The sequence below is a fragment of the Rhinolophus sinicus genome, chromosome 12 (genome assembly GCF_057876585.1).
Source record: "Rhinolophus sinicus isolate RSI-liver-muscle chromosome 12, RSI-T2T, whole genome shotgun sequence".
NCBI lineage: Eukaryota > Metazoa > Chordata > Mammalia > Chiroptera > Rhinolophidae > Rhinolophus > Rhinolophus sinicus.
In genome coordinates, this window is record NC_142512.1 from 29,423,944 (window position 1) to 29,442,067 (window position 18,124).

The window sequence follows — 18,124 nt, forward strand, 5'->3', positions numbered from 1 at the left end:
GACTCACTCTTCTTACCAAATTTTACTACACTTTCTTGAGATGGTTTTCATTTGCTGTATGCTCTTAGAACTATTTCCAGAGTCTTCAAATTTTTGTTTTCAAAATAATTTTCACCAGTGTCACTGGAGAACAGATCTACAGAGCTACCCATGCATGCTGTCAAGCTGGGAGTTGATCTTAAGACTTTAAAAAAATAGCCCAAACTAACGTTGATGAGTGCTTTTCCATATGTACTTTGCCATTTACAATAAGGTCATACTGGGTTTGGGTCGGAGACACTTCTGATATGAGAGACTTTGATAGGAGGTAATAACATCTTCTTTTCTGAAATAATATTTTAAGAAAACAGTATTTCATCATGTATTGTAATTTGAGCATCTTTCTTTATTAACCTTAAAATGTAGTGTTTCAAGCCTAATTTACTACCATTAAGTTACTTGTAGATTCTTTGGAGCTGTTAATATAATCTCTTCTGCTTACAGTGGCTCTCAGGTTTTCTATTTTAAAAATTAAACGTTGCCAACGTATTTTGGCATTTTTTTAAAGGTAGTTTGAACATTAACACTACCTGTACGTGTGATAATGACAAAAGTGTTTTTCTTTATTTTTGTATTTAGAAATGTCCTATCTTCACAGGAAAAAGCTATGCACCATTGCTATAAAATTCATTGAGGTGGGGCAAATAATGTTAATTGTACTTACTTTGAATTTTGTATATTCTTAGGTCTGGAGAAAATGATGTGGAATACAACAACATGGAATTGGAAGAGGGAGAGCTCGTGGAAGATGCAGCTGCTGCAAGACCTCCAGGTACAGAGGCCAAGCCCCACAAGCGGGCTTGTCTTTGCTCTTCTCTGACTGTATCATATTGTAATATGTGGCAGTCACTGCTCTCTCTGCCTGTGGTGTTGGAAGTGCTATGTTTTATATGTGGAGTGTAGAGTATATCACTAATGGTATTTAAAACAATAATAATAACTAACATTTTGGTAAGTGTTCTTATGTACCAGGCACTGTGCAAAAGCACTTTGTATACTTTATTTCATTTACTTACAAAATTCTGTGAGATAGGTTTTAATATTATTTACTTTTTATAGCTGTAGAAACTGATATGTAGAGAAATAAAGCAATTTGCTATCTTTTCACAATTTAGTAAACGAAAGAGAGGAATTAAAGTTCCAGGTTTGTCTGAATTCAAAGCTCATGGTCTTATCTGCTGTTTTATACTGTCTTTTTATGATATATGTCCTGCTTGTATATTGAGCTTGACGGTGGAATAATCTGAATAGACTCATTGAGTCTTTGACTTAAAAAGGACTTTTTGAGAGCTCATTTTATACATGGAGAAAACTCGGAGATTTAGTTGCCCAGATCACATAGGTAGCTGCTGGTACAGCCAGGCTAGAACCTCACATGGTCATTTTCTTGGAACCAGTTTTCTGCCAAACACCTTGCTTCTCCTGGGAAGAACTGACTTAGATAACGGGTGTTTCTTTTGTGTGTTTAGACCTGTTTATTTTAATAGGTGCATCTTGGTTAGAACAGTTATAAGGCAGTTCGTGCTGCTTCTGCTTTCCTGATGCTGCCTGTGGTGTGAGCATGGGCATGTTGCATAGCATGCTTGGGTAACTCAAGTTCTCTTAAATTCTGGTCCTCAGTGTTTCAGCTTCCAACCTATGCCCTGTAGTCTTCCTGCTCTTCACCTTATATCTAGGTAATCTCAGGGACATCTGCATATCAGTTCTGTCCAAATGCTGATTCCTCTTCAAGTTCTGTCTCTAGCTTTTATTTTTCTCATGACTTCCAGACTCATGTAGCGGTCTGGTTTAGATGTCTCAGACTCAGCTTCTTCCAAACAGAAATCATTATCGTTTCATCTACCAGCCTGCCTGTACAGCCACCATCTTTGCGATTGGTAGTGCTCTACAGCCTTCACCTTTTCCTCTCCTTCAGTCTCTACCCAAATCTGTTGATTCTCTTCCTAAACAGTGCCTGAGTTCATTTGTTACTCCCCTGTTCTTGAAAGGCCACTGTCTTTCAAAACAGCCTTTCATCTGGATTCCTTGTATCCATTATTGCTCCCCTTAATTCTGTTTACCACAGCATGCGTTCAGAATGAGGTTTTTATTCCTCTTCAAATTAATATCTGATAATGTCACTTTTCTACTTAAAAACGCTCTAGTGGATTCCATTTACTTATAGGATAAAGTCCAAACTCATTAATATGGTACACGAGGCCCTTCATGCGCTGGCACCTGCTCATTTCTTCAGCCTTACCTCTCTCACACTCCCATGTCATTTTTCAGCCCCTCAAATGTACCATGGTATCGCTCACATCTTTGCTTCCCAACACGTTGTTCCTTCTACCTTCTCCTCAGTCTCAGCATTCTTAACTCCTCTTGCTTTATTTTAGCTTTTATTTCATTTCTTCCTGGAAGTCCTAGGAAACTGCTTGCCCTGGGTATCTTTTCTGCTCTCTCAAATTAACCTATTAGAACCCTCTAGAGCCTATTTAATTCATATTAAACATTATTCTTACTGCTTACTTAGCTGCCCATTTTCCCTCTCATCTCTGCCTCCGTGAAGCCAAGATGATGTGAATCTTAATTTTGTATCCCTAGCACTTAACAGTATAACAGGGATCATTTAATATTTTTCAGAAAAATGTTAAGCAAATATACTTTATAACTAAGTTGTGAGTGTAATTTTCAAGGTTTTAAATTATATAGAAAAATTCAGAGGCTATCTTGATATAAAATGGAAGATGAGTACTGAGTCAAGGTTGTTGAATATTTTTCAGCTTTTTTTTTGTTAGATCTGTGATTTCCTCTCTTAAACTGTTGTATGGAAATTCTTGTATGAAACATTTTTACACACACTGGGTAAACAAGAGTTTACATTTTTCAATTAATTCATCTACCAGATATTTACTGAGCAGTTAACTGGAACTGGGTACTATTTTGCTATCTGGAGCTATAGTATATATAGTGTGTATTCATATACTGAGATGCTACATAGCAACACAAATGAATTTCATAAACACAATGTTGATCAAAGAAGTGGGATGTAAGAGTACATACGTACTCTATCATCACATTTATATAAAGTTCAAAAACAAGCAAAACGACTGTATGGTATTTAATGAGGATGGAGGTTACCTTTGGGGAGGAAGGTTAGCAAGTAACTTTAGGAGATATTGGGGGGGGCGGTTGGGGTGCCAGTACTTTATGAACATTCGTTAGGCTCGAAGTACTTACATCTGAGACACTTACACCCAGAATGATGGTGTTAGCGGTGAGAGAGCTAACTGAAATAGACACTAAAGTCTTCCATGCCTTTATGGAATATCATAAGTGAGTAGAAAGGATGGGAGGGAGCCAGGGAGGCAGTAGCCAGAGGGCATAAACCTCAAAGGAAAGGAGTTTTTGCTCATTGGTGAGAATAATGACCTAGAAGAGCAGTGAGAAACTGGAGACTGCTAACATTCCTTTCTGTGCTGTGAGTTTATTTAACATGGGCGACTTCTATTTTTAAAGAACCAGATATCAGGGCAGTAGATACCATATATTGGGCTACTGAGCTTATTTACTTACTATTCAGAACCACCTGAGTAACTTTTTGGAAAAAGCTCCTGGGTCCTACTCTGGTATTCTCGTTCAGTACATCTGGGGTGGAGCCAGGAATCTGTAATTTTTAAAACTCCACCAAACTCTTCCAGCGGACTGATATGCATCCTGATTTGTGAACTCCCTTGTAAGGGAATAGAGTTAAGAAGGTTTCAAGATGGAGGAGGGATAGTTTTCTGCCTTTTTAAAATATGAGTTGCAATGTTTACAGAGAGTGGGATGAAAAATTGGCAGTGGGATAATAATCCTTAGAAGAGGAAGAAGTAGAAGAAAATGAGGACATGAGAATGTGAATATAGATGAAAAACATATAAGTAAATAATTGGCCTGAAGCTTCTGAATAATTGAACTTTCTCCTAAGTTATTTTCTGCCAGATCTCTTTGAAATACTCATGAATAATAAGTACTTGATTATTTTATTTCTACATTATCTAAGACTTTGCTTCGTATAACATTTTTAAATGTGTTTCTTTAGGATATATTTAAATAGCTTTATTGAAGGAGTAACATTTTCATACTTGATATTTGCTGGGCACTGTATGAGGCCCTAGAGAAAAGTCGAATGTTTTCTTTGGCTTAAGGAGCTTAGTCCAACACAGGCGATATAAACAGGACATTTGCTTACAGATGTCTATACTACGCATTGGTCATTAACTAGTTGCACTCCAGTACTTAATCCAGCCAAGAAAAAAGCCTTCCAGGCTGTCCTGAACCTGTACATTTTGCTATCCAGCGACCTGGAGAAGATTCTTATCTTGGTGTCTAGTTCCTTGGGATCTGTTGTAGTGTGAGGATTTTTCTTTTATCCAAGACCCCTGGGTTATGGATATATTCTCCTTTGCCTCACTCATGTCCCCCTAATTGTGCATATTGTGTACGTTGTCACCTGTTTATTTCTAGGGCTCAGGACGGGGTTCAGGGTTGCTCCTGAACTCTGGATAGTAATGAGGCCAGTGCTCGGGCACAGTACCCCTCTCTGGCAGTCCAGTTACTTCCTTTGTGCTTCTCATCATGAAAACCTATCCTATCCTAAGATAGGTCCATACGCGAGCATTCAAACAACATTAACCAGTTTACCTTTTCTTTTAAGTATACTTAAATTAGTGCAAATACCATGCATTTTCTACGTCTCTGTTTCTTTTGCAGGTAGTAACCATGGATATGTTGGTGCCAGTAGCAGGATGTCACGAAGAGCACATTTATGCTCTGCTGCTTCCAGTAGTTTATTAGACATTGATCCTTTCATTTTAATTCATTTGTTGGACCTTAAGGACCGGAGCAGTATGGAAAATTTGTGGGGCTTACAGCCTCGCCCACCTGCTTCACTTTTGCAGCCCACAGGTAAAATATTAATGGTTTCCCTTTTTTTGTTCCTCAAAAGAACTCTTCACTTTTAATCCAAGTATTTCATCTAAATGCTGGAGCACAGTATGTTTCTGTAGCAAATTGACTTCATTATCATAAAAATGACATCAATCAAATTAATTTTTGTTACTGTTCAAAGGTCTTTTGTGCAAAAAATAGTGTCAAAATGCCTGGAAGAATGTTTTTATGTTATTTGCCATTTAAATTGTATAATATCTAAGTGACCATTTGATCCATATGAAGTACAGTTTTCCTTTGTGAGTGGGCTTCATGAATACCATAACTTCCAAGTGGAACTGTTTCTAAATTGAATATAGAAAAAGATGGTTTACTCATACTTTGATGTTCAGTAGCCTAAAAATGTATATGTTAGCAGCAGTGTTTTATGTGGTGTATATGCAGAGGTTTTTTGTTGAAGAGAAATTATATACGCACACATATTAAATAATCAACTTGATCTTTTTTAAACTCTCAGGCATAATCGTTTTGAACAGCTAAAGATTTACCTATAAATGACACGTTTTAAAAACCATTTTTGTTAGAAAGCTTTTTAAAATATACTAAACATTTTCTTACCTTCATAAACAATAATATTATAGAAATCAAATCAATGATTTAGAACAGTGATGTTTCTTTAAAGCAGCGGAACTCATTTTTCAATCAAAAATCTAAGGTAGAGCCTCAGTGTAGAAAAATAGAAATAGAGCTGCTCTAGTGGGTCATAGACTCAGAGTCTGGATTATTTAGGCCTCTTCCTTCCTAAGGTATGCTTCCTGAAAGTCTCCACCAGGATATGAAACCACTTGCCTTTCATCTATGTCCAAGTACATTTACCATCATACTTGTACTTTTGTAACACTTAGCACATTGTACATAATTTTGTTTTTTCTGAGGTATTTTTATTGTATAAAACTTGGAACATGAAATTATAAAGAATAAAAATCATACATAGTTCTTGTAATCAATAAATACCTTTTTATATAAAGTACTTATCACATTGGCAAAGGTTTTGCCTAAATTATAACCAGTGTTGTTTGCAAAGACCTAGTGAAACAGGTAAGTTCTGGTTCTGTAGGTGTGTACATTGGTTTAACCTTTCTGAAGGAAAATTTTATAGCAGGCTTAAACTATTTCTGCCCTTTAATTTTGTGATTTCTCTTATAGGAGTATGTCCCAAAGACAAAACAATCAGTTGTATGAAAATATCCAATAATACTATTAGGGTTGAAAAATTAGTTTAGTCATGCAATTGTATATTTTATAGAAAGGTAAAATCATGTTTTTTAAAAATATTTAGTGTTACCGGAAAAAATGCAAGCTGTAGAAACAGAATAAGATGTTCGTTCTCTAAAAATTCAGTTTTCTAAATAAAATAAATGATATAAATGAGATGACTTGAGTTTCAAATCCAGGTGGTTAAAATGACGAGGATGGAGGAAATAGTAGAGAGGAAGAACAAGTCTTGGATGTAAACATCTTTGGTTTTACATAACTATTGAGATATCAAAGTACAGATGCCTAGTAGACAGCTAAAAATTAAGAACTGGAATACAGGTTAGTTACTTGCCTAGAGATGATATTGGGTAATAAAAACTAAGGAAATGAGATTGCAAAAGAGAACGTTTCAAGAAAATATAAGGATAGGGGTCAAGGACATAATCATGGTGAACACTTGTTTCTACTGAGTGTGTGGAAGATGAGCCAGATGCAGGGTCTTTGGAAGGACAAAAACCATGAGAACAGTCATGGAAGCCAAATGATATTAACCTATCTGTGAGAAGATATTAAAAACAAATGTTGCAGGAAGACCCTGCTTTCTTTTTATTTAAATTCTTGCTTACGTTTTGATGTTTGTTTGGTTCTTTGTGTATTTTTTCCTTTTGAATCTGTATACCTTTCATTTCTCTTTCTTATCTTACTGTATTAGCTAGGACTTCAGTGCGATGTTGAAAAGGAGTGGTGAAAGGGGACATCTTTACCTTGTTCCTGATATTGGTGGGAAAGCTTTGAGTTTGTCGCCATTACGTCGTTTTTTTCGAAGATATTCTTTATCACATTGAGGAAGTTCCTTTCTAGTCTTACTTTACTAAGGGTGTTTTTAAAATCACAAATGGGTGTCTGATTTTGTCAAGTGCTTTTTGCATGTTGATAATGATGTGATGGATTACATTGATTTTTTGAATGTTGAAATAGTCTTGCATACCTGGGGTCACTTGGTTGTAGTGTATAATTTTTTTTACACATAATTAGATTCAACTTGCTAATTTTTTGTTGAGGATTTTTGCATCTATGTTCATGAGAGAGATTGCTCCATAGTTTTCTTGTAATGTCTATGTTTGGTTTTGGTATAGAGTAATGCTGGCCTCATAGATTGAGTTGGGAAGTATTTTCTCTGCTTCTTTCCTTGGAGTTTATAGAGAATTGGTATAATTTCTTCCTTAAATATTTGGTAAAATTCTCCAGTGAACTCATCTGGGCCTGATGCTTTCTGTTTTAGAAAGCTATTAATTATCCAATTTCTTAATAGGTACAGGTCTGTTGAGATTGTCTATTTCTTCTTGTGAGTTTATTTTCAAGTAATTGGCCTAGTACATCTAGGTTATTAGATTTGTTGGCATAGAGTTGTTCATAGTATTACTTTATTATCCTTTTATTCTTCCTTTCAACTCATATTGAATAAACACCTACTCTCAGACTCACTGCAAGTGCTTAACTACTGTGCTATAAAAGGAGCATCATAAGAGGCATCAGGATAGAACCAACAGGTAATGTAGCTGAACCAGATTATAAGGTACATGCAGTGGTGAGTAGAACTAGAAAGTCAAGTTGGGTTCATTCTATGAAAGGCATTCATAGTGGGCAGTGGAGAATCATTGTTTTAGTTTACGAGTGGTTTGATTCAAACCATATTTTAGAAATGTGAGAGTCCCCAGAAAACTATCAGAAATGGAAGTTTAATCAGGGGTACTATTAATCAGTGGTTCCTAGTATAAGAGGGCAAATTCATACACATCTGTATTTTCTCAATCATATGATTAAAAATATGTAAAGCTTCAGGTAAGGTCTTCAGAATTTTGTGACATAAAAGTTTTGCTTAACCTCTAGGGAATACATTAATCTAGGCAATATACATATAATTAAGATTTTACTTATAGTGTGGCTATGGTAATATTTGGAACCTCGTAAAGTTAGAGTTTATAGGGCTTGGCAACCAATCGGAATGTGGTAAAGAGGACTCTGAAGAAGCTTAGGTGCCCAGAAGGGTGGCAGCATTGACAGATGCTGAAGTCCAGAGATGCTGTAGAGAGCTGTCATACCTGAAGGTTATAACAATAACGTGAGAGAATTTACAGATGAGAGTCTTAATTCTAATTAACCTTGTAACTTGGCCAGTTAAGGATGACTTCTCATTGTCAATGTTGCTTAACTAATAAAGGCTCTTTCTTAAGCACATTGAGAAATCTGGAGGTAGGTGATCTCAAGTTCATCAGATACTTAAAGACAGGGCACTGGGTGAGGGCCTCCTGTGATTGTCTTGCCTCTTCTCTCACGGTAATAGCTCCACGTGTCATGTTTTCACAGAAATGTGTCACTAGCAGGAAGGAAAAGACTGGATGGAAAACAGACCCTATTCCTGCGACCCTGGAGAGCAGAGTTACTAATAATTAACATCACTCTGGAGGCTGACTTCTTGTTTTGGATTCAAGCTCTTCTGCTTACTAGCCATGTTACCTCGAGTATATTGTATAACCTTTTCGTGTCTTTCCTCGTTTATAAAATGGAGATAAATAATAGTACTTACCTCAGAGGATTGATATGAAGATTAAATTACTTAATATTTTTCAAATATCTGACAGTAAGCTCTTTATAGATGTTTTAAAATAAATCAACACAATAAAATCTTCCTATCAGGATTGAAAATCTTTCCCAGAAGTATGCCCGTCCCAGACTTTTGGCTGGCACTGAGTCGTGTGCCCACCCTAACCACTGTCAAGAGGAAGGAGCTTAGACCAGTCCTGGACCCATATCCACTGGGGGTGAAGGAGGGACCTAACCTTCCTTAGCACATTGCTGCCCACCTGATACCTGAACAGAATCTGGGTCCTTTTGGCAAGGTTAGAAGGAAGTGGGGGTATGGCTGTTGGACACACTACAGTGTCTACCTTTTACCGTGTTTCCCCAAAAATAAGACCTAGCCAGACAATCAGCTCTAATGCGTCTTAGAGCAAAAATTAATCTAAGACCCGGTATTATATTATGTTATATTATATTATACTACACTACACCCAGTCTTACAGTAAAATAAGACTGGGTCTTATATTAATTTTGGCTCCAAAAGACGCATTAGAGCTGATTGTCCGGCTAGGTCTTATTTTCGGAGAAACATGGTACTACTGTATTTCCGCTTTTATGGCGAAGGTTGTTGCATTGTGTAAGCAGGCTCAGCTATCATTTCTATTAACAAAGGATTTGTTCTTTGTCAAACACTTAGGTTGCCTGTTGGTCGCTTTAGAAGGCTGTGTGCCTGTGGGTGTGCACATGTGTGGTTTTTTGGGGTGATGAAAGGGGGTGTTTGATCTCTGCTTTGAGTCAGTGTTCTTTGATTTCCAAGATATCTACCTCTTTTTTCATTCCTGCAGTAGAAAGTTTGTGTTTTCCTTTCTCATGCCTCTCATTGTAATATTTGGGTAAGGGGGAAAAATTAAAAACAACTTTAGCTACTTTAGTAGCTGCAGATTCGGACAGGGAGCTATTCTTTTATATGTCCCATGGCACTTAATAGCTGCATCTGCATTGAGTATTAGTTCAGTAAATCAACTTTTTGAATGTAGTTGGTATTTTTTAATATATATATATATATATATATATATATATATATATATATATAATGTATGCAGATTTAACTAAGTATTTGGCTTTTTGGTTTTTTAAAATAGTTTTAAATTATGACCATAATAAAACCTCAGTGCAGAAAACCTGAGAAAAGTAGAGAAGTATAAAGTAGGAAGCACAGGCACTAGGGCAGCTTTTTAAACATTTAAAGTTAAATATATGATTCAGATTTTAGTGATAATGTGACCCAGATTCTAACTTGGAAGTTGTGAATAAAATTAAATACTTGTGACTATTTTTTTAATGGAATTTAATGTATGCTTTTATTATTGATACCATCTAAAGCATCTTAGCTTATTTACACATCAAATCTGCATATGTTCATGGTACAAAAGTATTGCATGAATGTTAAAGTCTGTATTAACTTGAGTTATCACTTTCTCTCTGAAGCGTCATATTCTCGAAAAGATAAAGATCAAAGGAAGCAGCAGGCGATGTGGCGAGTGCCCTCTGACTTAAAGATGCTAAAAAGACTCAAAACTCAAATGGCTGAAGTCCGATGTATGAAAACTGATGTAAAGAATACACTTTCAGAAATAAAAAGTAGCAGTGCTGCTTCTGGAGACATGCAAACAAGCCATTTTTCTGCTGACCAGGCTGCTCTGGCTGCATGTGGAACTGAAAACTCTGGCAGATTACAGGATTTGGGAATGGAGCTCTTGGCAAAGTCATCAGTTGCCAGTTGTTACATACGAAACTGTAAGTGAAAAAGATCCTATTAGTGCCATTTCTCTGGCATTTAGGAAGATCGACTGCAGGGTTTTATTCAGGATAATATTTAAACATCTCTCTTACAATGAAGTGAGACTGCAAATACAGATAGCCTCTTCTCCCATCTAAAACTGCCTGTGTTTTCTACTATATAATAAAGCTAACATTTCTTGATTGTGTATCCTGTACCGGGCAGTAAATAAGACAAAATCCTTAACCTCATGGACCTTGCTTTTGTGTGCTGGGAATTGGACATTAAAATGTGTGGACAGGTGGACAGAATTTCAGTTGGTAAAAAGTGCTGTGAAGGAAACAGAAGAGTGGGATGGGAAGAGCAGGTGAGCAGTGTGCTACCTTAGTTAGGTTAGTCAGACAAAGTTTCTGAGGAGGCAGCATTTGAACTGAGACCTGAAGGTTGAGGAGGTGGCAGCCATACACAGATCTGTGGGAGCACTCCTGAGGGTAGGCAGAACAGAAAATGCAAAGTCAATGGTAACAGGATTTGCCTTGCATGTTTGAAGGCTTGATGGAAGACCAGTATGGCTGAATGTGGTGAACAAAACAGAGGGGAGAGTAATAGGAGATAGGTCAGATAGGCAGGCTCTAAGACCTCTATAAATAATTTTGAGTTTTATTCTGGTTTTAGGAGGAAGTGTCAAGAGAATATAAATTAGGAGGGTATTTATGATCTGATTTACCTTTTAAAAAGATTACTTTGCTTTTTGTGTGAAGAGTCTGAAAAGGGTTGAGAATGGGAGTTGTGATATCAGTCAACAGCCTATAACAATAGCTTGTGTGAAATATGGTGGCTTATTCGGTGGCTTATTCAGGTGTTGTGTCAGTGAGTAAATGGACTTCCTGTTAGTCTAGCACCCTTTAATAACTGAGATTCTCTTCTCTCCTAATTCTCCCAAGGATGGTACATAACTAGTACTATTTTAGCTACATAGAAGATAACTTAATCCATTACATACAGTGGATATTTTAGACCAGAAGGGCTCAGTTCTTTCCCCCAAGTCAAGTTAAGAAAGGCTGGATAGTGTTTTAAGGAAAAAAAAAACTAAAAATGATGTTTTAGTTTTTGGACTAAGGGACTTATTGGTGTCGTTAATTGAGGTGCAAAGCAAATAAGGAAGAAAAACGTGTGGAGATTGGGGAGAGAGAATAGGGGCAGGAAATCAGGAATTCTTTTTTAAATGTGTTAGATTTGAGATGTCTGCTAGATATCCCTCATAAGTCTGAAGCTGATGAGGTCAGAAAACGATATAAACAGTTGGGAGTCAATAGTATAAGATGTTGTTTAAAGCCAAGGACTGAATAAGATCAAGTATGAAGGGAGTTTAAATGGAAAAGAGAAATTTTGGCTCTGCTTAAACTTTTAAAGGCCTGTTAATGAAGGGGAGGCCAGCAAAGGAAATTGAAAAGAACAATCATAAAGGTAGGAGAAAAACTGGAAGTGATAAATACCCCAAATATCTGAAAAATAAAAGTGCATCTCAGAAAGAAGGGGAGTGGTTATACCATTGAGAGGTGTCAAGATGAATGGGTGGGTGACCCTTTTAAGATTTTCATGGAGGAGTATAGCAGAAGAGTGAATGAGGCGAGAAGCGAGCATGCCTGCCCAGCTTCTTTAAGTTTCACAGTGAATCTGCTGGTGCCTGGACAGGGTATGGAGTCAAGAGTTTGTTATCTGTGTTTTCATTTTCTTAAGCATGAATTTTTTTACTATGGTAAAATATAAATAACATAAAATTTACCATTTTTAAGGTACACTTCAATGGTATTTAAGAACATTCACACTGTTGTGCAACCATCACTGCTGTTCACCTCCAGAACTTTTTCATCATCCCAAAATGAAATTCTGTGTCCATTAAACACTAACCCACCCATTCCTCCTTTCCCCCTACACCTGGTAACCACTATTCTACTTTCTGTTTCTGTGAACTTGACTATTCCAGATGTCTCATATAAGTGGAATCATAACAATATTTGTCTTTCTGTGTCTGGCTTATTTCACTTAGCATAATGTCCCCAAGGTTCATTTGTGTTGTAGCATGTGTTATTTAATTCTTTTTTATGGCTGAATGATACTTCATTGTATTTGTTTATCTACTCATCAGGTGATGGACATTTGGGTTTTTTTCCTACTTTTTGGCTATTTTGAATAATGCTGCTATGGACATTCATGTATAGGTTTTTGTGGGGACATACCTATGTTTTTGTCTTGAGTAATGATTAGGAGTGGAATTGCTAGTTTATGTGGGAAGTATGTTTCACTTTTTGAGGTACTGCCGTACTGTTTCCAAAGTAGCTGCACCATTTTACACTCCCATCAGCAATGTTTGAGGGTTCCAATTTCTCTGTATTCTTGTCAACACTTGTAATTGTCCATTTTTTCTTTTCTTTGCCTATTGAATTGTCTTGGCCTTCTTGTCGAAAATTAATTGACCATAAATGTAAGGGTTTATTTCTAGACTCTGAGTTCAGTTCCATTGATCTATATTTCTGTCTTTAAACCAGTACCATAGTCTTTTTTTTTAAATTTTTTATTAGTTTCAGTTGTACAAACAACGTAATAGACACTTAAACCCCTCATAAAGTGATAACCTACCCTCCAAGTTACTACCCCTCCGACTATCTTATAAAGCTGTTACAATATCATCAACTATCTTCCCTATGTTGTACTCCACATTCCATGACTGTATACACCTGTATATTTAGTTATAGTTGACATTCAATATTATTCTACTTCAGCTTCATGTGTATAGCGCATTGGTCAGGCACGTACAGTTTTGATTACTGCAGTTTTATAGCAAGTTTTGAAATTGGAAATGTGAATCCTCCATTCAGGATTATTTTGGGGTATTCTGGATCTTTTGCATTTTCATGTGAATTTTAAGATCAGCTTATCAATTTCTGTATTTAAAAAAGACAGGTAGGATTTTTATAGGGATTGTGTTGAATCTGTAGCTTAAGTTTGGGAGTATTGTTGTGTTAACAATATTAAGTCTTCCCAGTTAGCAAATACAGAATATTTTAATTGTCTTTTTTATTTTCTTTCAACAATATATGTAGTTTTTAGTCTGTAAGTCTTATATTTCTTCATTTAATTTTTTCCTAAGTGTTTTATTCTATTTAATGCTATTGCAGATGGAATTCTTTTTTACATTTCATTCTCAGATTGGTCTTTGCTGAGGCATAAAATGACAATTGATTATCAGTCTTATATTCTTCTACCTGGCTGAACCTGTTTATTACCTTTTAATGCATCTCTTCTGCTTTCTTTTATTTATTTTCATTCTTTTTCTAGCTTGTTGAGCCTGTGCATGTTAGGCCAGTCAGTATCAGTTTTTTCTAATTAATTCATTTTAAGGCTATGCATTTTCTTCTAATTACTGTTTTAGCCACAGACATCTTGAAGTATTGTAATTGTGGTTCGTTTCTAATTCAACATTGATTTTCTTTTAAGCCCTATAATAGTTTACAATTTCCCAGTGTTTAGGTGTTATATATTTATTGTTAATATTTAGTTTAATTGCATTGAGATGGAGTTTGTGTCTGCGATGATTTTTCTTCTGAAGTTTACTGATTTTTTTTTTTTTTTTTTTTAGTTTTGTAAGTTAAGACTGTTCCACAAGCAGCAAAGTAGGAATACTTTTGGGGAAACACCCCAAATAAACCAGTGAGGACCAAAACTTTGTTTTATTTGTTTGTTTGTTTGCAGCAAAGTAGGAATACTTTTGGGGAAACACCCCAAATAAACCAGTGAGGACCAAAACATTGTTTTGTTTGTTTGTTTGTTTGTTCACATAGCAGATAGAGTACCTATTATGTATAGTAAGATTAAACTTTCTTTGACTGCCTAGGTGGTAAACTTTGTGCTATTTTGTCAGAAATGTTTTTGAATGTTTTTGCAGCCACAAATAAGAAGAGTAATTCACCCAAGCCAGCTCGGTCCAGTATAGCTGGTAGTCTTTCACTTCGAAGAGCAGTAGTAGACTCTGGAGAAAATAACCATTCAAAGGGAGATTGTCAACCTCCGTCTGAAGGTAATTTGGAGAGTTCAATGTAATTTCAGTGGGTAGGTGTCTTACTTGAACTTGATCTTACGGCGTAGCCTTAGACCTTTAAAGGCACCAAAAATGCTGAGATTCGATTCGAAAGTTCCTTGCTCTCACAACAGAACTGTTCAACTGATTAATTAGAAAATGCAGCTATTAGATTGCATATTCTGGACTCCTTAATTTTACATATTTGGCATCAAAGAGACTGGGGTATATTTTAAAGTTATTTTTGGGTTTTCCTGCCGTTTAAAAATGTGTGTTTAATGAGATCTTCTAAAGTAGAGACTAGAGAGAGAACTTTCTGTTTGTTTTCCTTTTTTCTGAATATCCTCTTCCTTTCCGCACGTTCTCCAGGAAGCTGTCAGTCTGGGAGCAGGCACAGTTCTCCCCGAGCCTTGACACATGGCAGTATTGGTGATATTCTGCCAAAATCCGAAGACCGGCAGTGTCAGGCTTTGGATTCAGATGCTATCGTGGTTGCAGTTATCAATGGCTTACCTACTGTTGAGAAAAGAAGGAAAATGGTCACCTTGGGGTAAATTAAATTCTTTTGTTTATTAATGGTGTATAGCTAATAGCTTCATAATGAACAAAATAAATTTCCACTACGTTAATTTTTTAGCAGATGGAAAGTTAATTTGTTGTATTAAAATGTAACTTAAAGTATCACAAACCTTACTTGTTTTTCTTAATAGGATAAGATGTACCAGAAGTTTAATTTAAATATGTTAGAGCTCATTTTCACTGAAGTTAGAATAATAATGGTGTGAAATCTTGTATGAACTCCGCCTTGTGCGATTTTGTGTGTGTGTGTCAGCTGTATTTCCCATCTGCCCCACACTTTTGATAGACATTTCAGTTGGGCTGTATTATGTCTCATAGGTCTTTTACACATACTTTGCAAGGAACAAAGCGCTTCTAGCAATTTTATTTTAACACTGATTTTATCTCACCTTTTTTCTCTCCTCTTATAAAAATGTCTTCAAAACTCATAGTTGGAGTTTCCCAAAAGGATATGTATGATAGTCAACACCTTAATCTTCCTCCTAGGAAACAAATTTAAATCCCAGCCATCTCAAACTTCCATCCCTTCAAAAGAGAGAATGTTTGTAGAATGTGATGTATAGAAATGTGCTAGATGAGCCTTAATATCCACCTGCTGATCTATTTTATGGATTTAATTAAATACATTTCTAAATTTAAACAGTGGAATAGTTCTACCTTGGAGACTTTGAAAAGAACGTTGAATTAAATTTAGAGAAAGATTTACATCTCTTAAGTTTACTTAATTTCATACAGTTTTAAGATCTGGGCAATTACCAAATCTGAAAGGACAGCTGGTGGTTTAGTTTTCTGTTAGCTCATGTTTAAGCAGTGGAAGGTGTTATAATCACTGGAGACTATCTTGTCCTCTCCATTACTTAGCCTGATTTGATAACATATCCCTTTTAAGTTGAAGCTGCAACTAGCTTTTATATTTATTTGTCATGGAGGTATTTATACCTGCCTTTAGTCAGAGAGATTAAATGTACATAAACTTAGACTTTTTTTTAGCCTGGAAAATTTTTTGTAAATATCTGCAGCTTTTAACTCTAACCCTCATTTTACAGTTAATTGTATCGCCAGCCTGGCTCATGCGGTGTTTTCCAGCTTGTGTCTTTTTCATTGCCTGATTTAAAATAGTATAAGCAAAAAATTTAAATACTAAGTGGTTAAAAAATTAAGTGAAATTTTCCCCATTTTTGGCTTCCATCCACTTAGTTTTCCAACCCCCTGCCCACACACATTCCTGCTGTTCTTAATTTTTTATATATGATGTATCTTCTCAGTTTTTATGTGTATTTTAGTCACTGTGACTATATAGTTTTTTTAATACAAAAGGTGCACCCCATTTTCTCAATAATATATCTCAAAAGTCTTTCCATATTAGTGAGAACATATTATTGAGGACTTCTGTTTATTTTTTAATTGGAATTTTTATTGAGATAATTGGAGAGTCACATCCAGTTAAGAGAAATCATACAGAGAGATCCTGTGTTCCTTACTCAGTTTCCCCCAGTGATAACATTTTGCAAAACTGATAGAATATCACAACCAGGATATTGACATTGATAGTCCACCATTTTAGAAGCTTCATTGTAAGTCTGCTAGTGGATTTTTTAAAAATCAACTTGAAATTTAGTATTAAACATTAGTGCTATATACCTTACTTAGTTCGATGCTCAGTTTCAGGACAAGAAGAAAATATAGATTATTGTATCACTGACTAGTTATACAAAAACATCAGGTTGTTTTCTCCCTCTTTGAGGGCTAACGCTAAAGGAGGTCATCTGGAAGGAATGCAAATGACTGACTTGGAAAATAATTCTGAAACGGGGGAATTACAGCCTATACTACCTGAAGGAGCTTCCGCTGCCCCTGAGGAAGGTAAGGAATGATAAGTCATAATTAGGTGGGTGGCGGGAATAATGATCTTTTTCTGGTGTTGGTGGCAGGGAGTTGTTGGTTTAATAAAAGAGTGATTGAGACATTACCTACTATCTGATGTCCTTTTCTGAACACAGCATTCATTGTGCGACTGGATTTGATTTATTAGGACATTAAGCACAGAGAAAGGCAAAATGGATAATCGACTGCGTAAAAGGATATGTCTTATTAGAAAAGGCATTTACAGGAGGGAAAAATCTGCAGATCGTTCATCTGCTCGTTCGATAAATATGTTAAGCCACCTACATGACAGGGATTGAATTTTTGCTAGATAATGCAGATGAAATTAGATATGCTCACAGTCTTATGGGGAAGACATGCCCCACAACAACTAATTAGAATACTGACAAGTACTTCAGCATTTGAAGTCAGTCTTGATTAATGTTTATAGACTACATTGCCCTTACAGAAGTATTCCAAACTTGAACTATTTAAAAAATCCTTTATAGTAACCGGCTTCAACTCTGCCAATTCATGTTCAGTTACATTACTAGTATTCTTCTACATGTTCTAAATTCCTTGTTCTTTGTCTAAAAGCATAGAAGACATTTTGTAATTTTGAGTAATAGAAGGTATTTTAAACAAGGTTTATGTATGTTGTCCTTGCTGTGTCCTTTTTGCTAGCAAAAAAGCATGTCAACTTTCTAAGTGATATTTGACATTGAAATTGTATTCATTTGTCAGTGAAACTCTGCCACCTTCCACCTCTGCACTTATTTGAATTTCAATGATTGATGAATTGTAGCTCAAAGCATATATACAGGTGCCAGCATCTACCTCTGGTTACCGTGTGAGAGTGTGTGTGGATGGTGGCATTTTCAGGTTTTTCAGTTAAATAACATTAAGCATTTTGGTCTGCCCTCTTAGTTGGTGCTCCTGTGGCGGACAGCATTATTTCGGTAGAAGAGATTCAATGGAAAGGATTTTTAAAATGAAGTGTTCATTGTTAAAACATTAAGAAAGAAATGTTATGATTG

At 35.9% G+C, this 18,124-nt stretch overlaps 1 protein-coding gene across 16 annotated transcripts in view; it reads left to right on the forward strand.

Annotated features, from left to right (window-relative positions):
- TRIM37 (tripartite motif containing 37) overlaps positions 1-18,124 on the forward strand; it is a 162,281-nt gene that overhangs the window by 52,900 nt on the left and 91,257 nt on the right. For 11 of the 16 annotated variants that reach the window (XM_074319741.2, XM_074319742.2, XM_074319745.2 and 8 more), the window contains exons 17-22: positions 726-811; positions 4,774-4,968; positions 10,276-10,584; positions 14,514-14,645; positions 15,015-15,195; positions 16,948-17,087. In XM_074319741.2, coding sequence (XP_074175842.1) covers positions 726-811; positions 4,774-4,968; positions 10,276-10,584; positions 14,514-14,645; positions 15,015-15,195; positions 16,948-17,087 — 1,043 coding nt within the window. The remainder of the gene's footprint in view (positions 1-725; positions 812-4,773; positions 4,969-10,275; positions 10,585-14,513; positions 14,646-15,014; positions 15,196-16,947; positions 17,088-18,124) is intronic. The other 5 variants (XM_019736345.3, XM_074319750.2, XM_074319751.2 and 2 more) reach the window with 1 other exon arrangement.